The sequence below is a fragment of the Ammospiza nelsoni genome, chromosome 25 (genome assembly GCF_027579445.1).
Source record: "Ammospiza nelsoni isolate bAmmNel1 chromosome 25, bAmmNel1.pri, whole genome shotgun sequence".
Lineage (NCBI taxonomy): Eukaryota > Metazoa > Chordata > Aves > Passeriformes > Passerellidae > Ammospiza > Ammospiza nelsoni.
Window position 1 is genome coordinate 4,439,181 of NC_080657.1, and position 25,639 is coordinate 4,464,819.

Here is a 25,639-nt window from a genome sequence, read left to right on the forward strand (position 1 = left end):
CTTCTGTGAGAAGCTGCTGGAACCTTCCACCATGTCCAGCAGAGCCAGTCCCTGATGGCTCTGGAGATGGACATGCTGCTGGCCAAGGCTGGGCCACGTAGAAATGATGGAAAGGCCTCTGTGATAACAGATTTAAGAAGAAAATCAAAACAAAGTGGGAGCAATTTGAATTCCAGCTAGAGAAGAGAAGGAGGTGAGAACATGTGAGGGAAACACTAAGGGCAGTGGAGAAGGAAGGGGAGGAGCTGCTCCAGGTGCCAGAGCTGAGATTCCTCTGCAGGCTGTGGTGAGACCATGGTGAAACAGCTGTGTCCCTGAAATCCATGGATCCACGGGGGATGCAGAGATCCACCCACAGCCTGTGGGGATCCATGGGGGATGCAGAGATCCACAAAGGATGTAGAGATCCACCCACAGCCCTTGGAGATCCACAGGGGATGCAGAGTCATTTGTCACCATGCCCAGAGTTTCCTAAAAACACAGTCCCTACACAAATTTGTGAAGAAGTATGAATGCAGTGAGACAATTTCATTGAAGTGTCACCTGTAAATTGGTCTGTTCTCAAAGGATTTTTTCTTTTCCTAGCTAATAAATTGATTACACGAGAAGGGCCTTCCTTTCTGCAGATGCGAATCAAACATTTGATGAAGTCCAACTGCATCCCCCAGGCCACCTTCTTGTCAAAATTGTGTGCAGATTCTCCAGAAATTGCAAATGTTTCATCTTTTCGCCAAGCCTACATCACATGTGTGTGTTCAATGCTGCCTAATGAAGATTCCATCAAGGAGGTCAGTAACCTACAGTCCCTTTTTAATATATATTTATGAAACATTTTAGAATTTATTTATGTAGTACTAAGCACTGAAGCTGAAGAGTGAAACTGTTGCAGCAGAGTTCCATAAGAGGAATTTTGAAAGATTATTTTGAAAGATTGGACAATGTGTGGTCATCCCTTTGCAGGAATTGGATGTGATAGGGCTGGCTAAGTCAGGTGTGGAAGGTAAATTGCTGTGCTCCTACAAATTAAACTATTTCTATCTATATCTATAATTAATGGCAAATATATGCACACACAAGTGTATATATGCATCTGTAAGTGCATACTTCTCTAGAGGTATGTAAATACATGTATATTATGTGAATGTTTAACTCTTAAATTACTGGTTTTGGCTCATATCCAAGCTGACACCCTGGTTTGATACACAGGGTTATAACACAGAGATGTTTTTGTTATTGCTCACCCAGAGCAAAGGAGGCTGGAAGGACACACAGCCAGGACAGGTGACCCCAGCTGACCAAAGGATGTTCCAGACCATGGCATCATGCTCACTGCATACAGTGAGGGGAAGGAGGAGGAAGGGGAGTGTGCTGAGAGATGGAATTTGTCTTCTCAAGTCTCCATTATGCACAATTGTGCCTCGTTGTCCTGGAGGTGCCTGCCCATGGGTAACAGTGAATCAGTTCCTGCTTTTGCTTTGATTTGTGCATGGCTTTTGCTTCACCTATTGTATTGTCTTTACCTCCACCTACAAGTTTTCTCTTTTTACCCTTCCAGTTCAGTCCCTGGTACCTCTGGTAGGGGAGTTGAGCAGCTGTGAGGGGCCTGGGTCCAGCTGGGGTTAAACCATGACAAGGACACAAATCCCAAGCAAGTTCAGCAATGTCTGCTTAAGGTAGAACATATCTGTATCAAACCAGGGTGTCAGCTTGGATAGAAGCCACAAACAGTAATTATGAAGAGCATTTACTACTAAGACAACATTATGTTTTAATACATTTTTTTCACTGGATCTATTCTGCTTCACAGCACAGACTGTGTTCTAGCAATATGTACTTTAAACAGCTGTTGATATTATAAACATTGCAAACTTCTTGCTCATCATGAATAACAATGATAGAGAACAAACAACAGGAAGTAAAACTGATTTTTGCAGCCATCTCATTCAGCAGGAGGAGCAGAGCAGGGATATTAACCCAGTTTCCCATTCTGGCTTGACACTGGAGTTCATTCAGCAATGCCAGCACTTTCTAGGGTCCAGTGACTTCTGGTGTTCAACGTGAGCCCCAGAACTGAGCTCTTGCAGCAGACATTTCCAGAGCAATTCACAAGCTGCAAGGCCTTGAGATGTGTCAGTTTTGCACTGGATAAAGTAAAATACAGCAGATTTTGGGGGGGAAGGAAGGAGGGAGTGTCACTGATTCACCCCTGGCAAGAGAGAAACCTCAGTAAGTTATTTAGGTGACAGTGCTTTGATATTTAAGGGAACAGACCCCAGCTGGACCCAGGCCCCTCACAGCTGCTTGCTCAACTCCCCTACCAGCAGTACCAGGGACAGAAGGGGAAGGGTAAAAGTGAGAAAACTTGTAGGTGGAGGTAAAGACAATATGATAGGTGAAGCAAAAGCAGGAATTAATTCACCACTGCCCATGGGCAGGCAGCTCCAGGAGAGCAAGGCACAATTGTGCATAATGGAGACTTGAGAAGACAAATTCCATCTCTCAACCCACTCCCCTTCCTCCTCCTTCCCCTCACTGTATGCAGTGAGCATGATGCCATGGTCTGGAACATCCTTTGGTCAGCTGGGGTCACCTGTCCTGGCTGTGTGTCCTTCCAGCCTCCTTTGCTCAGCAATAACAAAAACATCTCTGTGTTATCAACCCTGTGTCCAGCAGAAATCCCAAACACAGCCCCACACCAGCCAGGAAGAAAATGAACTCTACCCCAGCCAAAATCAGCACTGCTCCAAACACTTCTGTTTCTGTCATCATGCTTTGAAATGTGGTTGTTCAGAATCAGCACCTAGGGATGAGGAGAACAACAGCCTGGCTTTTTCAAACTCTTGATCTTTTTGAACCTGGCTTGCAATTTTCAAAAGTAACACAAGAATCCCTGTGAGTGCAGAGAGATAGAATGGGAAGTTTTAGACAGATGGTTGCCTGTGTGCAAGTATTTACCTAAACTGCCCCAAGTGGAAGGTTGTCCCAAAGAAAACTGATATTGAGAAGGGATCAGAACTAACAGGTCAACTTCTCATACCATCTTGTAGCTGAAAGGTGTGGCATGATCTCTGGGTATAGGAGATGTAATGTTTTGTTTGTGAGATTTGATTTAGTAAATGTGCATTTCTTTTAGAAACATCAACATATTTTGAGAATAAAGTGCCTTTTCTTTTTAATTTTCTTTTTCTTTAAGATTGCAAAGGTGGATTGCAAAGAGGTACTAGACATCATCTGTAATCTGGAGTCTGAGGGACAAGAAAACACTGCATTTATTCTTTGTACAACATATCTTACCCATCAGCTTCAAACAGCAAATGTGTATTGCTCTTGGTAAGTATAAACTGCTTCTGCTGATTGTTCCACACTAGCTAGAATTGAGTGAATATAGTACAAAAATGTGTAGAGAAGGTGAATTTATCCTTTACTTGAGAAGTGCATCAGACTGAAGCTCTTCCTAGGTAATTACTTATTTTGTCACAAGTTGCTATGCTAATAGAGCATAGCAAAAGTAATGTTTAAATAATTTAAAACTGAAACAGCACTCACACTATTGGCATGAACACTGGTGCTGCTGTGGGGTGATGGATCTGTCAGTGCTGGTGGGTCAGTGCTCTCAGGGTTGCTGTTAAACCCCTGGCTCTGTGGTTCCACAGAGGATGTTGTCAGTCTGTTTTTCCGTGGGATTTCTTGGCCCCATGAAAGCCTGGTGCATTTTTTTGACCTGTTCCACAGAGATGTCAGTATTAGGAATGAGCAGAGGCAGCACACTCTTGCTTCTCTCCACTTCCCCTCCAAGAGCCAACCCTTCTCTTCCACTTCCCCTCCAAGAGCCTTTTTATATTTTTATAATTTCTGTAACCCCAAGAATTCTCAAGTTCCAGCTGCCTTCCCTGGGTATGAGATGGGAGAATGAAGTCTTCTGTCTCATGGTGATGCTGACATTGCAGAGATGTATAAATTGAAGTTCTGGTGGTGTACCTAGCAGTCCTTGTGCAGCTGCTTGCTTATTGGAAGAGAAATGGCAACTTTGTGTTATGATTCATCTTATCCATTTTAAATTTTTATGTGAGAGGTACAGGCTCTGGAAGTGTGAGACTGGGTTTATTTTGTCTAGAAAGGAAGCCTGCAGCTGTAGATGTGTGCATTGAGATGAATCCCAGTGCCAGTGCCTTTCCCCTGTAAGGATCAGGAGATACACAGGGGTTTGATCTGATGCTGGGAGCACAGGAACAGTTCTCTGCAGTGTCACTTGGAGATCAGGACCTAATTGAAGTGTGTGCTGTCCTTGAATAACACTTAAATTTGTCTTGGCATCAGCTCTGAACTGACACACTGTGAGTGCACAGATTGTGTGTATTTGCCATGTTCTTACATTCTGCTTTCAACTCTTCACAGGGAGCTGACACTTTTCTGGAGCAAACTGCAAAGAAGAATAGATCCTTCCTTAGATTCCTTTTTGGAGAGATGTCGTCAGTTTGGCATCATTGCCAAGACACTACAGCATTTATTTTTCTTGATAAGAGTCATACAATCTGAAGTAAGTAACAGTCCTGAGTTTTTGGACACAGCTAGAGCTGTCTATATGAATTTGTTTTCGTAATAATTCTATTGACCTGAAAAAAAAATATATAGCTTATTTCATTATTCATACTTTCTGATTATGCCTAAGACCATACTAATAAAAATCTTCTATTTTCTTTAAACAGGCAGAGGAAGCAGGACTTGCTGTGTCTGTGTTGTTGTGTGTGAGAGCCCTTCAGATCAGGTCCAACGGAAGCGATGAAATGAAGACATCAGTGTGCAAAACAATTGCTTGCCTTTTACCAGAAGACCTTGAAGTTAGAAGAGCCTGTCAGCTCACAGAATTCTTACTTGAGCCAACTTTGAATGGATTTAATGCCTTGGAGGAGCTCTATATGCAGCCAGACCAAAAATTTGATGAAGAGAACGCACTGGTTCCGAATTCACTCCGCTGTGAACTGCTGTTAGCTTTGAAAGCATATTGGCCATTTGATCCTGAATTTTGGGACTGGAAGACTTTGAAGAGGCATTGTCTTAAACTATTAGGGAAGGTAGCTTCTGATTCTGAGGATGATGCAGGTTGTCATCTGTCACTCAATGAAACTGACATGTTAGAAACTTTCTTTAGTGACTATGATGAGACGAAAGAACACAAATATTATGATGGGAAAGACACAATGAGCCACCCTAAGGAAAAAGCAAGAGTAAAAAAACCCATTGGTTCTTCAGAAAGATACCAGAGATGGCTTCAATACAAGTTTTTTTGTGTGCTCTGCAAAAGGGAGTGTATAGAGGCCAGAATACTGCATCATTCTAAGATGCACATGGAAGATGGTATTTATACATGTCCTGTTTGCACAAAAAAATTCAAGAGAAAGGAATTTTTTGTACCACACGTAATGGAACACGTTAAAATGCCACCTAGCAGAACACACAGACCTAAAAAGAAAATAATTCTGAAAAAAGAGAGATCACCACAAAAGGCAACAGCTCCCAGCAGCCCACCCCCAGTGTTTCCAGAAAGGTCACACCAGACACAGCTCCCTGAAAGCTTCGACGATGACACAGAGGAATATGTCACATTCAGCCAACTGGAAAACTGCCAGCTGCAAGACAGAGACATCTACCCCTGCCCTGGCACAGATTGCTCCAGAGTATTTAAACAGTTCAAGTACCTGAGCGTACACCTGAAAGCTGAACATCAGAACAACGACGAGAACGCCAAACACTACTTGGACATGAAGAACAGGAGGGAGAAGTGCGCGTTCTGCCGCCGCCACTTCATGACCTCGTTCCACCTGCGGGAGCACGAGCGCGTGCACTGCGGGCCCCAGCCCTACATGTGCGTGTCCATGGACTGCTACGCCAGGTTTGGCTCTGTCAATGAGCTGCTCAACCACAAACAAACCCACGATGACCTTCGCTATAAGTGTGAGCTCAATGGCTGTAATATTGTTTTCAGTGACTTAGGGCAGCTGTACCATCACGAGGCGCAGCACTTCAGGGATGCGTCGTACACTTGTAACTATTTTGGTTGTAAGAAGTTTTATTATTCAAAGACTGAATTTCAGAATCACCTTGCAGCACATGATATTAAAGTGTCAAATGGGGAAGGGAAGCAAACGCTGAACCTCGAAGGATTGGTTTCAGAAGAAAAATCCAGTTATCTTCCAGAGTCTCGGCTGCTTGAACAATCTGAAAATTCCAATCTGAATGATAACTTGGATCCCTCAGGCTCTCAGGAAATTCCACAGGTGAAGGAAGAATCTCTCTCTGACAGTGAAGATCTCAACAGTGAAAGTAATTGCAGCCTGCATTGTGGGAAGCACAGGGCAGATGCTGCAGCAAGCCAAGGTCAGACATCCCCACAGCTCCTTGGAACAGTGGCTCACAACCAGTCAGTTCCAGGTTTTGTCGTGTCCCAGGAAGGAGTCTTCCATCCAGCAAATATGAAAGAACAGTGTTCCAATGTGGCAGTTTGCTTTGATGAAAAAAATCTTTCCTGTGGTTTTGAAGGCTGCTGTTCCACCCACAAAAATTCCAGAAGTATGCAAAAGCACCTTCGAAGGGTCCATCCATACAACTTTAAAGGTAAAAGAAATATGGAAATGAAAACTAAATACTTTCTTGATCTGTTGAATGATGCTCAGGACAGTAAATCTCCTACAGAGATGAGTCCAGAGTTAGGTCATAATTCCGATACAAATGCTGACTCTCCAGAAAGTGTGTGTTGTGCTGTAGATGCTAAAGGAAGCAGTGGCCTGAGGGAAGAAACTTGTCCTTCTTCCCCAGAAACATCTTTTTATGACAGCTCTAAAGAACTAGACATTGAAGATAACATGTTGGAACTAATGTTAGGCTTGAAACACCTAAGCTTAAAAAATAACATTCAGAATTCTTCAAGACAGAAATCTTTCCTGGGCTATTCATCTAGGGATGCCAAGTGCCCTGAGTCAGTTGATGAAGCTACCTCAAAATTTCACCTTCAAGATCAAGAAGATAATTTACCCAGCCAGTACCTTACTCAACTGGCAGCTAAACCATTTTTCTGTGAATGTCATGGATGTACATGTGAGTTTGTGACCAGAGAAGCTCTCTTAATGCATTATGTTAAAAAGCATAACTATTCAAAGGAAATGGTTCTTCAGCTAAATATGTTCCAGCATCGATATTCACCATTTAAGTGTCATATTTGCCAAAGATCTTTTACAAGAAAAACGCATCTTCGAATTCACTACAGAAACAAACATCAAATTGGCTGTCAGAGGGTGGCTCACAAGGTGTGTCCTAGTGAAAAATTTGATCATGTAGGTTTGTGTACAGAGGACATGCATAAGAATAGCACTGCTCCAGTGCCTGCCTGTGCAAACAGCGTTGGGTTCTCTGGACACTCGGACTCTGAACAGCTGTGTCACCCAAAAAAGGAAGACTGCTGTTCTGAGACTGATTTGGAGTCCAATGAGGAGACAGACAATGATGTAACAAGAAAAACATCTAACATAACTTCCCTGGACAGTCATAGGGAAGAACTGGAAGCAAGACAGGGAAGAGGAAGCAAAAGAACAGTTGCTAAAGGAAACTTATGTTACATATTGCATAAGTACCACAAACCATTTCATTGTATACATAAAAGCTGCAACTCAGCATTCACAAACCAGAAAGGTTTGATTCGCCACTACAGAACTGTTCACCAGTATAATAAGGAACAGCTCTGCCTAGAAAAAGACAAAGCAAGAACAAAAAGGGAACTTGTCAAATGTAAAAAAATATTTGCATGCAAACACAAAGAGTGTGGTAAGCGTTTTCTGTGTTCTAAAGCTCTTGCTAAACATTGTAGTGACTTCCACAATGAAATATTAGAGGATCAAAAACTGCTTTCTGAAGCTGAGTCTGCCAGATTTGCTTGTAACCAAGCGCACTGTCATGCTGTATTTTATACATTTAATAAGCTTAAACGGCACCTAATAGAAGAACATGCCAATGAAGAAAAATTAAACAAAGATTTTGAAATCCATTGTGACCTTAATGGCTGCAATCGAATTTTCACAAATTACAGTCACTATTCTCAACATGTATATTTCAGACACAGTGAATATTATGATAGTCTCTTTGGAAATCACAAAGAGGAGGAAGATGATGAAGATAAAAATGAACAAAATTGTTTGAAAGACAGCTTTGGCACAAGCAAGCAGAATGGGAAACAATTAAAAGACAGAGCTAAAAGAATTAACAGAAGCAGGGAAAAGCATTTGCTAAATTTCAAAACAAAAGAGGAAGCCCTACAAATGTGCAAAGAGAAGTCTAACCAGACCCAGTACCCCTGCATGGTGCAGGGGTGCCTGTCTGTGGTCAAACTGGAGAGCAGCATCGTGAGGCACTACAAGCGCACACACCAGATGACCAACATGTACATCGAGCAGCGCCTTCAGAAACTCGTCCTTTGTGTCAAATGTGGCATCATGATTGAGAAGCAGTCCTGCTCTAACACAGCTTCAGACTTGGATAAAGAAGGTGTAGAAGTTAATGAGGATAAATCAGCTAATTCTGAGCCCGTGCCGGAGAGTGACAAACCCCTTGTTGCAAACCCAGCATGTGATCCTCCAGATGAGAGTAATGAAGACCAAAAACAATGTTCACCGAGCGGTGTGAATGGTGATGCCAGTGCCTTTGTGTATTCAGGCACTTTAAAATATAACCACAGTTCCAAGAACACCTCTTATGAAGAGCCTAACAGCAGGGAGACAACTGTGTGTAAAACTGAAGATCTTTCTGAAAGCAGTGAAAGAGAGAATAGCTCTTCTTTGCCCAGTTTACAATTAGAGTTGCCAAGAGAGAAAAACCCAGAAGGATGTCAACATAGCGCTGTTAATCAGAATGCAAAAAGAAATGTACTTTGTGCTACAAAAGACAAATTTCAAAAGCCTCCTGTGTCCAAACCATTTGATTTAAAGACATATAAACCAATGGGATTTGAGTCTTCATTTTTAAAATTTATTCAGGAGAGTGAGGGAAAGGATGATGATGATGATGATGATTGTGATGAGGTCGTAGAATGGGAGTCTCCTGAGCAGTTGCCAGTAGATGAAATGTTGCAAAAAGAGGGAGACAGTCAAGGGAATGCACCAGTAAACAACTTTGTAAGTGATGAAAATGTAATCATAACCCCAAACAATCCTGGGCAGCTAACAGAGATCCAGCCCTTGCTGTCAGAGTCCTCCTCTGCCCCTTCTTTAGAAAATCTGAGGGCAATCTTGGACAAGGCCCTAACGGACTGTGGAGACCTTGCCTTAAAACAGCTGCATTACTTACGACCAGTAGTAGTTCTTGAAAGATCCAAGTTTTCCACACCTCTCATAGATTTATTTCCAACAAAAAAGGCAGATGAGCTGTGTGTAGGAAGTACATAAGTAGCTTTGCTTAGAGCAGATAGCCTCCACTACTGCTGTACGGGGAGAACTTCAAATTAGAACAGTAATTGTTACAGTACACACTTTTTAGGTTAGTTTTGACTGTTTAATTCCATGAATGTATAATATCTGTCAAAAGTAATGGCCAAGTTAATTTAGCTCCCCATTTTTTTCAATGAACAATGCTGATTTTGGTGCTATTTAACACATCAGAATACTGGGGGCTTCCTCTTGAAGAGTAAATGTGCATGATTGTATATGGAAAAAGTACTGGGGTACCAGGGTTTGGGGGGCGATGGAGTTATTACTTGACTTGAATGTGCACCCCAGGGTGCTTTGTGTAACATATTGTACACTACAGCATCTTATATTTTTTGAGTTATGAGTTTCAATAAATTACAGTTTTTCACCCATTTGTTTACTGTACAGTAAATCTTTAATGTGCTTTACTTGTAATTGAGTTTGGGACCATTTTGAGTGCATTGGACAGTGTTGCTTAAGTTTTATGCATTTGTAGATAATTTATCAGGCTGATAAAATAGATACAGAAAAGTAAAGTATTACATTTTATTTTACAACATTCTCTGTGTTTTTTTCAGACTTGAAAGAACTATAATTAGTCCAGGCTTACTAATTACATTTCTGCATGAGAAAGTCTTTGTTCCTTTAAAGGCAGAGGGTGTTTTCTGAGACTGTCTGGCACCACCTGAGTGTGTGATGAGTGTTGTTGAGACTTCCAAGCAGGTTGTGTCACATCAAAGTACCAGTATACATCTAGAGTTCCCTGGTTAGCTTTTTGGACAATGAATGATGAAACCTAGCTGGAAGATTCACCAGAAGAGTCAGCTAATATTCTAAGCTCTGTTTCTTGCTCTTTATATCATTTCTTACCACACATGGCTACATCAGGAGGCTGAGAATCACTGGGGTATTTCCCCATCTCTATGGGGATTCTAATGAGCAAGCAGCAATCTGACTGAGGGCTTGGGTGTTGTTGGGGCTTCTGGGGTTTTATACTGTGATCTGAAAAGCAGCAGTGGAAAGGAAATGGGTGCAGAAATGATGGCAGCTATCAAACAGTGAACTGTGGTATGACCAAAATGAAGCAGAAATGGCATCTTCGTACTACATTTAGGAAAATAAAGTTATTTGGGCATCCTTAAAAGTTAAAAATCATGCACCAATCAAGAGAAGTGTGGCCTACTGCCTAGCCTTTCATGTAATTTCCTCTCTAAACTCTAAGCTGTTTTTAATGAAAGAAATATGGTGCCTCAATCTTCTCACAAAGTTCTAAAAACAGAAGTAAGCTATGTCAAAAGGTTAAATACTGCAACATCATCAGCCAGCCTTCAGTGTGTTCCAAAGTAATAATGAAATACCTTTTAATTGCAAGTTTGAGTCATGTTTTAACATACTTGAATCATCAAGATCTCAAACCAGAAAAGTTGAACAGCAAACTTAATAGACTTGTGATGGCTGCTTCAGGTATTGGGCCAGAGAGACCCCATTACCCTCTCAGGGTTTGAGTATCCCAGAGAAGAACCTGTCCCTTTGTGGCCAGCATGAACAGTAAATTCTTTGAGGTTTGGAGACTTCAGTTTCAAGTCAAGCAGCTGTATTTCCCACAAAACAATTTGCATGTGAAACTCACTCACTCAGATGTAATTCTGCTTTTGCCAAATGAGTTCTTGTGTGCCTGCAAAGCACACAGTGCAGGCTGCAGAGTGCACACTGGTACTCACTGCACCTCTGGTGTCACAGAGCCTGTTCCTGTTGAGCAGGGGCCTTCTGTTCAGTTGCTGCTCTTTCCATAGGCTGGGCTATATCACAGGACAAGACAGAGACAGGAATCATTTCTGTCTGCCAGGCATGGAGACAAGTCCTGCAACATTCCTCAGTCCAAGAGTTGTATTTAGGAAATGGTTGAGCTTCTTTGGGCTGCACAAAAGCAGCTTGGAGGCATTTTCCTGTGTTGTACTCCATGCACTGCCAGGACTTTTAGTAATGTGGGCTCATAGGGTGTTCATACTTGAGCTGAAAGATACCAGTACAGCACTGGTCAGCTTCTTTCTTGTTGCAAAAATTATATATTTCCCATTTCAGACACTGTCAGTGTGTTTCAATCCTTGAACTCCATCATCTACAAAATGCTGTAATGTCTCCATGAGATAATAGGTGTCACACCATCAAAAATGTACAGCTTGAACCTACATCCTTATGCAAATGTTCTCTTGGGCTTTTTTGTCTGATCTAATTGCCTAGCATACATGAGCATCAGAGAAGAAAGCTACAAAAGGGTGAAGGTTTGAAGAGTTTTTACTGTCTTATTTCTGTTTTCATGCCATGAGGTAGGCCATCATTTTCCCTCCCAAGTGCTACCAGAATTTGTCTTACAAATGAGGTAACATTTCCAGCTTCTTGCTTTCAAGCATATGGGAGAAACATTTTGTTCTGCACTAAAGGAACACCCTTGCATTGACTTTCCAAAAAAAAATTCTTAATGTGAAGAGCAGACACCTCAGAAAACACAGTTCACAGGGAATGATGCTTCCATTTTTTAAATTGTTGTCTTGCAGTGTGTGGATTTTGTAGGACAAAAACATGTTGTGGGCTGCCCTGCCATATTCCCATGGGTAGTAAAAAGTTGTAAATACCTTTACAATGAGAGACATTCCAGTCTGACCTCTCTCTTTCCAGCAGAGCTCTCAGCAGAGCCAGCAGCACTTCCTCATGTACCCTTTTCTTCTGCAGGGATATATTAGGTTACAGAAAACGCTGGGCTTCAATATATTTGACAGGTCATTCTTCTATCTAGTTAAAAAAAGATAACTAATAGATAATGAGAACATTAAGTTGGCATTATTTTATTAAAAGTTAATGACTAAAAATCGACAGACATGTTCTGTTATACTTTAGACTGGTAGGAATTAAGTTAATGACTGGTACTAGAATGCCTTATCTAGAAGTGGCTCAATGTTAACACCCTTCTTACTGTATTTTTGTCAGGTTACACAGTCCCTGCATGGCACCTTGTCCCCAGGCAGCACCGTGCTGTCTGCACCGAGCATTACACAGGCCAAATCTGAAGTGTGCATTTCGGCTTTAATAAACCAGCAAGTCCTGCAGCAGTCAGTGATAATTTCTGTACTTCTCTTAGTGCTTCTCTAAACGGTTTTAGACAAGTACTAATGAGGCTTTATATGCGTTGTTGTGCGCGGTCTAAGTAACTTGTACCAAAGAAATATAATTTAAACACCTGCTCAGATCCTCGCCCTGCTGCTCCCCACACGCGCTTCACTGGGGTGGCCGTGACGGGCGGAGCTGAGCCCGAGTGGGCAGAAGCCCACCACACAGCCCAGGGAGCCCCTCCCGGAACCCAGCCCGGAGCCCACCATGAAGCCCCTCACGGAGCTCAGCCCGGAGGCCGCCGCAGCCGCCCCTCACGGAGCCCAACCCAGAGCCTGCTGCGGCCGCCCCTCACGTAGCCCAGCCCGCCGCGGCCGCCCCACCATGAAGCCCCTCACGGAGCTCAGCCCGGAGGCCGCCATGGAGCCCCCACGGCCACCCCTCACGGAGCCCACCATGGAGCCCCCTCACGGAGCCCAGCCGGAGCCGCCGCGGCCGCCCCTCAAGGAGCCCAGCCCGGAGCCCACCATGGAGCCCCTCAGGGAGCCCAGTCCGAAGCCGCCGCAGCCGCCCCTCACGGAGCCCAACCCAGAGCCTGCTGCGGCCGCCCCTCACGTAGCCCAGCCCGCCGCGGCCGCCCCGCCCCGCCCTGCCCCACCCTCGGTTCCTCCGGCCGCCAGGCGGCGCCGCAGCGTGCGGCGGGTGGAGCGGCCATGGCGCTGTCCGGCGACCTGTGGGCAGAGCTGCCGGCTGAGCGCCGTATCTTCTGCTCCGTCCTGCTCTTCTCGTGGGCCGTCTACCTCTGGGAGGCTTTCCTGGCGCACCGGCAGGTCGATGGGGCTCTGGCGGGGACGGTGGCTGGCGGGCCGGGGCTGTGCCGGGCTCGGCCCGGCCTCACGTGGAGGATGTCCGGAGCCGGGGCTGGGGCCGGGGCTGGGGCCGGGGCTGGGGCCGCAGCCGGGGAACGCGGGGTTTGTCACCCGCCTGTGGAGGGCTCGGCCCTGTCCCGGGGCGGCCTCAGCGCTGTAGCGGATGGTGGGAGCGGCGAGTGGGGTGAGTGCGGTAGGGTCACGGCGGCTCGGCACCCCCAGCAGCTCAGTTCTCCTCCCTGGGGCAGCGATATGAGGAAAAACGAGGAAATGCGTGAGTTTAAATAGCGACAGTTGAACCGGTGAAGGAAAGAGGAAGGAAGCGCTGCACAGGCCGCCGTTCAGCACGGCCCCGAGCAGGTGATGCCTGGCAGCCTCCGAGCGATGGCCGCCCTGGAAGGCACATCCCAGCCCTGCTTCTTATTGCAGAATACAGCATAGAGGACGGAGTGTCCCTTTGTCAGGTCCCGGCTGTTCCCTGACAGCCACATGTCCCTCCCCAGCCTGCCCACCTGGCAGGTTTAGCAGCAGCCGCACACCGAGGTGTGTGAGCCCTGGGGTCGGACATGCAGCCTGATGCCACGGACAGGACAGAATGTGTTTTGAGGTGACAAAGGGTAGGCAGCTTTTCCTTAAAGAATGCGTAAGTTTACTGAAACAAGACAGCTGAGGGAAAAGACTTCTAGTTTTAAAAAAATTTTCAAGTGAAAAATTCTTTACTGAAAAGGAAATAGCACCTCGTTTGTGCAGCCGCTCTGTAGCTCTGTGTTCTGGTGAAGGCACAGGGTGTGCACAGGAGGATCGGGGGTTTGGTTTCAAAATGAGCTGAGTTGTTAACTGTGGTGTGGTAAGTAACATCCTGTGGAAAAATCAGTTTGTGTGATCTGTATTTGATCACACATAGATAAGTTATTAAGCCAGCAGTTCAGTTCCTGGTTACAGCATAATAATTATGATTCAGTTTTATATTTAGAACTTCATAGAAAACCGGAATTTATGAATAATTGTTCCTTTGTGTGTTGTTTTTTCTTTTTAACTTTCTGTGGTGGCCCATGGGATCATTTTATGTGTTATTTTAAAATCTTATTTATCTCCTTTAAAATATTAGGTGTAAACTTTAAGTTTTGTCTTCACTTTTTCAGAGGCGGGTGTATAGAACAACAACACATGTACCCCAGGAGCTGGGACAGATCATGGACTCAGAAACATTTGAAAAATCTCGCCTCTATCAGTTGGACAAAAGTACTTTCAGCTTTTGGTCAGGCCTCTATTCAGAAGTTGAGGGCACTGTAAGTACCTTTCATGTGATATTTTTAATGTACCTAAACTATGAAGTACTTTGGTTCTTAGTGAACCCATGCAGCAGCACCATTGGCATTCTGGTGTCGTATGGTGAACACTGACATTTATATTCTGGTTTTGTTTGTGGCTGTATTTGCTACACAAAAAGAAGTAATTGTTCAGAAAGCATGTAATTTCTTTCTGCAGTGCTGAGTCATACTGCACAACTACTGCGTTAGCTTACATTTTAATTATGTTCTATAGTAGTTTCCATTGCAAAATAATTAAGCAGTATGAATTATTTTAAATTGTTAAAATGCAGACCTTTCCCTGTGTTTGGAGGAATGCAACTACTTTCATTTTTAGAGAAAATTTAAGTAGAAGGTAAGAAGAGAAAAAAAAAGGTGCAGTTGAAGTGGCTTTAATTTCTCCATTAAGCTTTTAAAACCACCACACTTGCTTTGGTCCTTTCCATCTCCTCCTGACACTGAAAATGCACCCTAAGTGTTAGGTTGTAAGAGTAAGCCTTTTCAAAAGAAAGAAATAGATAAACCTCTGGTGTCATCAATATTGGAAGGCTGCTTGCTTGAAAACTGATTTTTATATATATAGATGCATCACTTGCTAAGAAAGCAACCATGAAATATTTACAAGTTGGGCTGTTTGAGAAATGCTGCCAGGCCTGGCTGTGAGCTGCAGTGAGCCTCAGTAGCTGTAGCTTGGGCATTTCTTTGATGGTGATGTACCCCAGATGTTCACTCCCTTCCTTGGCAGCCAGTACATCAGGAGATGCTGGGAGCATGCACAAGGAGGAGACCACAGAGCTTTCTTCAACATGGCTGTAGCAACTCCAGTACTGAAAGTGAAACTGGGGCTTTTCTCTGGGCAGGGAACTCGGGTGAACCTCTAGGAGAGGAGGGCAGCTCCTCTTTATACAACCACAAATATACACCTTATGTCTAAGCCAGTACAGTGGCAAAGTGTGCAGAAAATAGGCTTGGAAATATGCTTGTATTTCACTGGAAAAAAAATTAATTATCTGCTCTCTACTTTTGTAAGGTATTAATTAATGCCAGATATTCCAGGCTTGTTTTATCACTGTTAAGATCACAGGGGTGGCAAAAAGCTAATTATAAAACTTATCTTATTCACCCTTAAAAGGTTCTTGTGCTGAAATGTTAGTAGGCTAAGATGACAGTGTGTTTCACACTGCCTCTGTGGTATGTGGTTTTGTTTTTAAGATGATTCTCCTCTGTGGAGGAATTCCTTTTCTATGGAAACTGTCTGGTCAGATCTCTGGTCGTGCTGGGTTTGGACCAGAATATGAGGTAAGTAGGCTTTAAATTCCTGTGCAAGTATTTGGTCCCTACTGCAATAATTATTTTTAAATTGGTATTTAGTTAAAAGTGAGATTTAGTTAACCTGTAATAGAGTAAAAATAACAGATACTTTCTGGTGCACACAATGACTCTGTCATTCTGAGAACTGGTGACAGTAAATTAGCTTGCTTTTAAATTAGCTTACTAATTAAAACAGCCTTATGTGTTAAAGCAAAGTCTACTGCTTGAGTCAAATGAGATGGTGAGTTTGGTTTTTGGGAGCTCTTTATTTGAGTGTTTTCTTTTTACTAATCCTAGAATTGATCTACCTGCACACTAAAAGGGTAAGAAATTTAAGTCTACTGCTTATGTTACCTTTGTGCTGTGGATGAGGCATGTATCCAAATTTGTGCTCCAAATCCTTAGTAAGCTATTACAGTGAGCAATAATTAGTCATTATGAACATTTTAATTCTGTGAATTTATGCAGCATCATCTAACTGGTTTCAGTTAAACCACTGACCTAGAAGCCATTTTTAACACCTGGAATATTTGTTAGAACGGGTCAGTAAATATCAGGTGGTTTTGTTTTGTTTTTTAGATTGTTCAGTCATTGGTGTTTCTGCTGCTTGCAACACTCTTCAGTGCACTGACTGGTCTCCCATGGAGTTTGTATAATACATTTGTCATAGAAGAGAAACATGGCTTCAATCAACAGGTATTGCAGAGAGCTCTTGTAGTGACCACATTGGTTCAGATTGGTTACACAGACTGGTCCTTAATGAATGTGCAACACAAAATAATGGTTTGGGTCAGGCCTTACTGAGGGAGAGTGCATCTGCATGGGCTTGGGTCTGTGTAAATGTAAGGAGCTACTGGGAGAGCTCCTTTTTTACTGACTCTGGTTTTCTTATGACTCTGGCATTGCTGTTTTGTTTTAACTGAATGGATCAATTCACTAACCAGAATGACATATTAATATTTACATTGATGTCACTGATCCAATTTATCCTTTCTTTGCAGACACTGGGATTCTTTTTTAAGGATGCTATCAAGAAGTTTGTTGTGACTCAGTGCATTCTGTTGCCAGTGACATCCCTTCTGCTTTACATTATTAAAATAGGGGGAGACTACTTTTTTATCTATGCCTGGCTCTTCACATTAGTTGTTTCCTTGGTGAGTATGAGATGATGTTTGGATTTCTTCCAGACTCCAGCTCACTGCCATGGCTCAGCATGCTGAATGCAGCTAAAAGGAAATGAAGAAAAAATCTAAATCTCCTGTGAATTTTAATGTCTACAAACTTTAACAGAGTGTCTTGCTCTCAATGTACTTGTTCAGGAATAATAGCTCATATTAGTTGTCCACATTAATGTCATATATATCTAATCTATTTAATACTGGAGTGTCTTCATCAATTGAAAGAGAAGCACTTATAAAGCTTTAGAATAGGTACTGGAAATACAGCACTATGTGGGGATCTGTTTTCCTTTCTCCTGATAGAGGTGAGAACCAGAACATATGCAACTGAAGCCACATTCCTCTCTCTCTTTCCTATCACAAACTAGTGTTTTATTTTTGCTCTGCCTGTGCCGTCCCATTGAACTGTCCATGTAGATTTTGTTCTGAGATTCTGCAGATACTTTAGAACCTGATATAACAGGGGTTGGTCTATCTTTTATACTACAAAATAAAACATCTTGGCAGAGCTGCAAACTGCTGTATTGAAAGAACATTTTCGTGGCTCACTCTTCCCCTCTGAGCCCCCTCCACCCCTGAGGTTAAGTGCATGCTTAGACAATTGGTGTTGCCACCTCAGTGCAACTTTATAGGGTTTCAGGCCTTAATGTGTTTGAACAGCCTTAGACATGCAAAACCATCCTAAGAGGTGTTAGATTCACCCTTTAGAGTCTGGTTTTGGGAAGAATTCCAGTTCCATAACTCTGTAATCAGAGTTAGAGTTGCATCCTCCTACTAGTCTGTCATGCCTGCTGATACCAAGACATGACACAATGACCTGAGATAAAACCTGAAAATTAGGCCCCACATACTGAAACAGTAGTCTGGACTGAAAAGCTGATTTCTGCTCTATGAAATACCCTCCTACACCTTCTGCAAAACATCTGTAGAGGTTTAAGCCCCTAAAAATTACATGAACGAAACTTTAGTGGTGTTTCATATTGCTGCCCTCACTTGCTGTGACTTTGCAAAAGTTAGTTTTTCTGATTCTCAATTTCATTGGAGTTTTTCAGCAGTGCATACACTGGCAAAAATCCACTGTTTTCAGTGAAGTAAAATGTATCAAGATAATTTTGAATTTAATACTGATTTCCATTTGCCTCTTATGTCCTGTTCCTTTTTCACTCAATTTGTAAAACAAATAAATAAAAATAATATTGTGGTGATCCGCACAGAGTGTGAGGAAAGGGAGTTCAGCTTTCCTTTCCATCACATTATTCTAGTTCTGGCTTTCTCAGCTGGGCTGCAGCTGATGCCAGTTTGAGGAGATGCAGGTGCACTGTAGTGATGTTTTTAGGTCAAGGCTATCAGTCATTGTGGAGCCAGAGGCATCAGGCAAACAACTGCCTTAGCCCTGCAGACAGCTGGGAGACAGAAAGAAAACAGGGGACATAAAATTTCTTGCCTCTTTTTAGACAGTTGTTTTGCAAGTTAGCAAGAGTTAGTCCCACTTTTCTGTCTCTTGGTTCCTTCATCTCTTCAGCTGAGTATGAAGCACTTCGGAGTTTTCTAGGATTGGTGAGGTGTGTGGAAGTGACAGCCTTTCACTGACGAGCCCCTGCTCCCAAAGGCTTTGTCTTCTGCCCTGTTCACAGGAGTTCTGCTCAGGTGTGTAGGTGGTTTGTGCACAGTTTGCTGAAATGTGGTTTGTGCAGTTTGCTGAGCTGTGCACTGGCCACCAAAGCAGCCCATAGCCTGCCCATAGATCCCACTTCATACAGGACTCTGCTTTATCAAGTGTTTTTTCTGAAGTCGTGCCCTCTTTTTGAACTTTTTACCCACCTTTAGTACTAAACAGGTTTGCATGCCCTGTTCTTACTGTCTGCATGTGTTGCAGGTGCTGGTTACAATCTATGCAGACTACATTGCACCTTTGTTTGATAAATTCATTCCGCTCCCGGAGGGAGAGCTCAAGCAGCAAATTGAAACAATGGCAAAGAGCATTGACTTCCCACTAACTAAGGTGTATGTTGTTGAAGGTGAGGTTTTGTTTTTTTTTTGAATAAAAAGGCCTTGTAGTTTTAAATTTGGGGGGGGTTTTAGCATTGATTGTGGATGCTGTAATAGGGCAGTTGATTGCATTGCTCAGATACTGCTGTACTTGCCAATGTCTGTAGCATTTTCCTGAAGCTCAGTGCACAACCTGAACTCATCTTCTGGTTGGAAGCATTTTCCTGGGTCTGTGGAATGGAAATGCACAGCTCAGTCAGGAGTGGAAGCACAAAAATAGTCAAGGTTATAATTTTAGAACTGTAAAACAAAAGGAATAGCTGTTTCCATTCACCTTTGCTGGCACATTTGAAAGAATTCTACATAATTTGGCACAGATTCTTTGCCTGGAGCAGTGTCAATTCAGAATGCTCTTTCCACTCTAAATCTGAAATTGTAATAGGATTAGCTTTTCTTCTTGGACATTAGATGTTCCTAACTGCTCTTATGGTTTTGTTGCTTTTGGTGATTGCATGCTACATTTCCCTATTGGAGTCATCATTACTTAGATTTTAGAATATGCTTCACCTTCCAAACAGATCTGCTTGAGTCTGTCTACAGTGCATTTGGGGACTTTGAGAATTCCTCTGGAAAAATCTGATCTGTCATACTGTGCAGGCTTCAGTGCATGAGATTATTCAGATCATGGTGTTTAAATTTTCCCCATCAGGTTCTAAGCGTTCTTCCCACAGCAATGCTTATTTCTATGGATTCTTCAAGAACAAGAGGATAGTACTCTTTGACACACTCCTGGAAGACTATTCTGCTTTGAACAAAGAACCAGCAGAAGGAGAGGATGGTGAGAGTGAAGAAACAAAGTCTAAAACCAAAGTGAGTTTGTCTTTCAGTGTGTTGTTTATATTAATTTCTTGGTGAGATAGTCCCTTGTTTTTTCTAATATATTTTAAAGGTCTTGAGTAAGTTGATAAAACACAAAGCCTAGTGATTTCAACACCAAAGTATGCCTGGTTTGCTGATTGGAATTTCTGGGCTGTGTGAGTTGTGCAGATAGCACCAGAGACTCTAAAAATCCACATGGGCTTTAGCAAAACATTCATTCCCTGCATGTAAAAACTAGGTCTGAATAAGGGACCTGTTTAGGGTTTTAGCTCATCTTCTCTTGAGACTGCCATACCACAGGTTCCCTTTGAGGAAATACTTTTAATTCTTAGTGTGTCATTTGTCACTTTTACTGGGTGCAGAGGTTTTGGTGCAGGAGGACAGACAGATTGCACATGTGCATCCTCCCATGCTCTGCTCAAGAACAGGATTGTGGCCTGGCCCTGGCCTCTCCTTTCATGTGCAGCTGCACAGCCTGAGTCTGCTGGAGGAGCTGTTATGGCTTCAGAAGAGTATGGAAATCACTAAAGCTAATAGACTACTTTCTGAATAACCTGAAGGAGTTATTCTGAGAAAAACAAATGGCCTTGTGCAGCCTAAGGTTAGGCCAATGTCTGGATCTGTTCCTTGACACCATGTCAGTGATGTCCAGGTATTTATTTGCAAGGAATGTCCTGATGAAGGCAGGAATGATGCATCTGACTCCATGTTCTCAGAAGGCTGATTTATTACTTTATAATACTATATTATATTAAAGAATACTATACTAAACTATACTAAAGAATACAGAAAGGATACTTAGAGAATATTAAAAAGATAACAATGAAAACTCGTGACTCTCTCCAGAGTCTTGACACAGCTTGGCCCTGATTGGCCAAAGAGTGAAAACAACTCACAGCAGAATGCAATCAAACAATCACATGTTGGATAAACTATCTCCAAACACATTCCACATGAGCACAACACAGGAGAAGCAAATGAGATAAGAATTGTTTTCCTTTTCTCTGAGGCTTCTCAGCTTCCCAGGAGAAAAATCCTGGGCAGAGAGATTTTTCAGAGAATGTGAACGCCACATCCAGGGTTTTGTTTGGCAAACACTGCAGAAGCAGGTTGAGAGGAGGGCATGCTGAGCTCACCTGATCTAGTCATAATGAGAGTGTGTTCCATTTCAACAGGTTCTCCAGCGTTTGTGTTTGCTTCTGGCTTGCTAATGGAGCTGTGAAGGTGCAGATGTCCTTCCTAATTACAGCTTTAAGGCATGTCATAGGGCTTTTTGAAGAGGAGAGCTCCATTTAAAAGGAGCAGCACTGCCTGGGGAGGAAGGTTACATGTTGAGTTTTGAAGGAAAGTAGGAACAGGGTTTTGCTCTCAATTCCCCTCTGAAAGTCTGAATTCCTGTTTCCAGTGTCATGCCTTGCTTGAGTAAAGAAACAGGATGAGAAGGGATAGGGGAGAGCATTTGGAAGACAAATTTCTCAGTGTTCTTTCAGGTTTGCATCAGCATGTCTGCACATATAGAAATAAGAGAACACCACCTCGTAGTAGAAATCTTCTTAACCTTAAAAGGTTGTATTTTTGTTAGTATCTTCATGAAAAAGGCTTAGCAAGAAATTCTATATGTGTTTCTGGTATTAGAAGGGAATGGCCTGATCTAGGGACAGGACACTTAGGTGATCAAGAAAAAACAAATTAGCAAGAAATTCATTTGGTTGTGTTCAGACATACCTGATAATACTTCTGCTTTGTTATTCCCTCAGAATAAAAAACAAGGATGTAAAAATGAAGAAGTTCTGGCTGTACTCGGTCATGAATTGGGTCACTGGAAACTAGGTCATACTGTCAAAAATATAATCATCAGCCAGGTAAGTTATTTTAAACTGGATTTTTTTTTCCTGGAGCATCTGTAATTACAGCTGTTTCCAAATGCCCTTTTCCAGATTTGTTAGTGTGCATTCACCTGATACACTTACACTGTGTGACAGGAAATTGCTCTGGATCACAGCCATCCTTCTTTTCTCTTCTGTGTATTTCAATAACAAACAATATTCTGGCATCTTCTATTTTACTCTAAAAAGACCAAAAAGCCACTTGGACAGCTAATCACCCCCTCTAGAAAACTTGGTAAGGCATGGCCCTGCCTCTGGCTCTGAAAAGCCAGGCAAGCACAGTGTTTGTACAGGACATTGCACAGCTTGGATGGAAGCCCAGGTTGTTTCCAGGAACAGAAGTGCAACAAAACACAGACACATTTTGTTTGGCTTTAAACTTTTCAGAACCTGTACTTAATTCCAGGGAGATGGGTTCTATCCTGTACTCCCTTCTCTTTTCTCTTCTGCTTTTTCATCTCCCTTCATTATTTGTTTTTTGCTCCCTGGCAGAAAACAGTGCTTCTTGTACTGTTACATTTTCAGAAAGCAGGTGAAGGCCAACTGTTTGTTCCTCTCTGTGTATTAGTTCAAAAGTAATCTAAAAAATAATTTTTTACAGTCACATCCATGTGCAAATCTATAATGTGATGCTATGTAATGACTTACCTTAATCAAGAATGTTTTTTCTTTTCTCCAGATGAATTCCTTCCTTTGCTTCTTCCTGTTTGCTGTGCTAATTGGTCAGAAAGAACTCTTTGCTGCATTTGGTTTCTATGACACCCAGCCTACCCTGATAGGCTTGATGATTATTTTCCAGTTCATTTTTTCACCTTACAATGAGGTAACTTGTTTTCAAGACATAGACTCTGAAGTATCATCCTATTTAAATAATGATTCTGTTTTGTCAGGGGCAGTTTGACTTTCTAGGGGCTGTGTTGGGTGTCTCATTTTGATAATTAGGCTTAGTGCAGCATGTTGGGCAGCACTCCCAGTTTCAGGTGTGGCTTGGATAAAGCTTAGTGAGATCAGCCTGCAGCCACAGCAATGTGTGGGATGTGGGAAGCTAGATTTGGTGGTATTTACTGGCACTGAAGGAATGTGCAGATAGCTGAATTTTAGAATCATTTTAGAATAATTTAAAAATAATTTAAAAATAATTTTTAAAAATTTACTGGCACTGGAGGAATTTGCAGATAGCTGAATTTTAAAGTAATTTTAAAGTAATTTTTAAAATCATTTTTAATAATTTACTGGCACTGAAGGAATTTGCAGATAGCATAATTTTTAAATAATTTTAAATAATTTTAAAATAATTTTTAAATAATTTAAAAATATTTTTAGTAATTTACTGTTACTGAAGGAATCTGCAGATAGCTGGATTTTAAAATAATTTAATGCATTTCTCTCCACAGGTTCTCTCATTTTGTTTGACAGTATTAAGCCGACGATTTGAGTTTCAAGCAGATGCATTTGCCAAGGAACTTGGGAAGGCCAAGGACTTATATTCTGCTTTGATCAAGCTAAACAAAGATAATTTAGGATTCCCTGTTTCTGACTGGATCTTTTCAATGTGGCATTACTCCCACCCACCCCTTTTAGAAAGACTTCAGGCCTTGAAAGATGCAAAGCAAGAGTGACAGCAGTGATTGCTGCTTCAGAGACAGTGCTTCCATCTCAGAAGCAAAGTTCAGAGCTGCTTTTTAATTTTTTTTTTAATGGATAATGCAAATTAAGCATGCTGTTAACAGCACCACACATCTGAGTATCCTGAAACAGGTATTAAATTATAAATGACTTATTTTTAACAAAAACAAAACTGTGGAATTTAATTTAGAAAAAGTGCTGGGTGAAGACCTTCCCCCCCACCCACCACACTGACTTTTATTTCCATATCATAGTATAGACTTTTAAAGGGAGGAAAACAAGTGTAGACTTCAAAGCACCTTTTTCTTCAGTTTGTGTATGCCTTGAACATTGCTTTTGATCCTTTTTCTATTCTCAGCATTCTGTGAACCCTCCCAGTCTCACCCTCTTCACAGTGAAGAGGCTTTGGGTGATTTGATTTCCTGTACAATGATACTTGTGCTTGCCAGTGTGTTTGAAAAAGCTGAATTCAGCTGCAGGCTTTTCTCCTGCATTCCTGTCTGTCAGAATGAAAAATGCTCCTTAATAAAACCTTCTTTCTCTGAAGTGTGGGAAGAAGGATGAATTATAGCTGAGGATATGTACCATGTCTTCCTTGAAAATGAGAATTATTATTTAGTAGCATTACAGTAGGATTAGGCTGCTCCTATTGCCCCAGGCTGCTGGGGGTATGGAAGGGAGAAGAGAATATTACAGAGAATCAGAATGAGACCCTCACATTTGAGAAAATTGCTAATTCTCTCTTGTTCTCCCTTTTTCCACATCTCAGTTCCTCCATTTCTGTTGTACTTTGCCTAGATTTCTTGTGCATATGGAAGTGTCCAGTTGCTCAGCCAGTGTATTAAAGCCACACTTGGATTCTGAAGGGGCTTATCCTCCATTCCATTGAGGATTTTTCATTAATATGAATCCAGCTGAAATAGTAGCTGAACTTATTCTTCATCATTGTTCTTATATATAAAAATTCCTACATATAAAAAGCCCAGGAAACAGTTTGCCCACATCAGTTACTGAAGAAAAAAGTGGGTAAACCTGGAAATGGCATTGATTATCTCAGACTTTTCTGATGAAAAATAGGATTATATTTACTTTTGTTGAAGTAAAAATAAAAGATATGTTTGCATGTGCATACAAATGTTTTAACCGGTGTGAATATACAAACTCCATATAAAAATCAGATTTTCTATCTGTAGTAAATTAAAAAGTTCTGCTCAGCTCTATACAAAGAGAGGAGTCATCAAAGCAAATTGTCATTATTTCACATGTCAGAATATTCTCATCTATTTTACTGTTAGCTTGCATTTGTTTTTCTGATCATAGGGAAAAATGCCTTATAAGATGATGGGCACAATGATGTCTTGGGTGAAACAAGATGTTGCTGAAAGCCCTTTGTATGCCTTATTCTAATTGTGTTTATACCCCAGCAAATATGGAGCTAAGCTATAGATGCAGATTTAGGAGACAGTTTTACAAATCTGGAGAGCCTATATTTGTCACGTGAACTGTATTTAATAAAAGGCCCTCGAAAATAAAAACATTACCTTGAATCTGTCAATTCAGAACGATAAATAAGTGTGTCAAGTTTTGAATGAGCTGATGGCTGGTGCAAAGCTATGGAAAACGTGAAGTGTGCTCTGAGAAAATAATTTGTGTAAAAATTGTATGCAAAAACAGAGATGTTTCCCCCATAGAGATGTTGGAGCCACTCTGCTCTGGCTGGGAGAGCTGGGACTGTTTACCCTGGAGGAGGTTCCAGGGAGACCTTAGAGCCCATTCCAGCACATAAAGGGGCTGCAAGAGAGCTAAGAGGGACTTTTGACAAGAGCTTGGAGTGACAGGGCAGGGATGGATGGCTTTAAGCTGAAGGAAGGTAGATTTAGATCAGATATTATGAAGAAATGCTTTACTGAGGGTGAACTGGCACAGGTTGCCCAGGGCTTGGAGCAGCCTGGTCTAGTGGAAGGTGTGCTTGCCCATGCTTTAAGATGATCTTTAAGGTCCCTTCCAATCCAAACCATTCTGTGATGAAACGGGCAT

General features: G+C 42.1%; 2 protein-coding genes across 8 annotated transcripts in view; both read left to right on the top strand.

Moving 5' to 3' along the window:
* The window catches only part of RLF (RLF zinc finger), a 37,227-nt gene extending 27,221 nt beyond the window's left edge, over positions 1 to 10,006 (top strand). For all 4 annotated transcript variants that reach the window (XM_059488691.1, XM_059488692.1, XM_059488693.1 and 1 more), the window contains 4 exons: positions 586 to 788; positions 3,194 to 3,330; positions 4,396 to 4,537; positions 4,707 to 10,006. In XM_059488691.1, coding sequence (XP_059344674.1) covers positions 586 to 788; positions 3,194 to 3,330; positions 4,396 to 4,537; positions 4,707 to 9,428 — 5,204 coding nt within the window. In that variant the 3' untranslated portion in view covers positions 9,429 to 10,006. The remainder of the gene's footprint in view (positions 1 to 585; positions 789 to 3,193; positions 3,331 to 4,395; positions 4,538 to 4,706) is intronic.
* Positions 10,007 to 13,257: 3,251 nt separating this feature from the next.
* ZMPSTE24 (zinc metallopeptidase STE24) lies at positions 13,258 to 25,139 on the top strand. 4 transcript variants are annotated; one of them, XM_059488695.1, is made up of 10 exons: positions 13,258 to 13,384; positions 14,566 to 14,712; positions 15,946 to 16,032; positions 16,624 to 16,740; positions 17,046 to 17,198; positions 19,099 to 19,240; positions 19,921 to 20,081; positions 21,848 to 21,952; positions 22,656 to 22,799; positions 23,371 to 25,139. In XM_059488695.1, the coding sequence occupies exons 1-10, from the start codon at positions 13,268 to 13,270 to the stop codon at positions 23,593 to 23,595; spliced, it is 1,398 nt and encodes a 465-aa protein (XP_059344678.1). In that variant the 5' UTR covers positions 13,258 to 13,267; the 3' UTR covers positions 23,596 to 25,139. The 4 variants fall into 4 exon arrangements, with proteins under 4 accessions (XP_059344678.1, XP_059344679.1, XP_059344681.1 ...); XM_059488696.1 differs by lacking the exon at positions 13,258 to 13,384 and adding an exon at positions 13,572 to 13,607; XM_059488698.1 differs by lacking the exon at positions 13,258 to 13,384 and adding an exon at positions 13,583 to 13,783.
* The last annotated feature ends 500 nt before the right edge of the window (positions 25,140 to 25,639 follow it).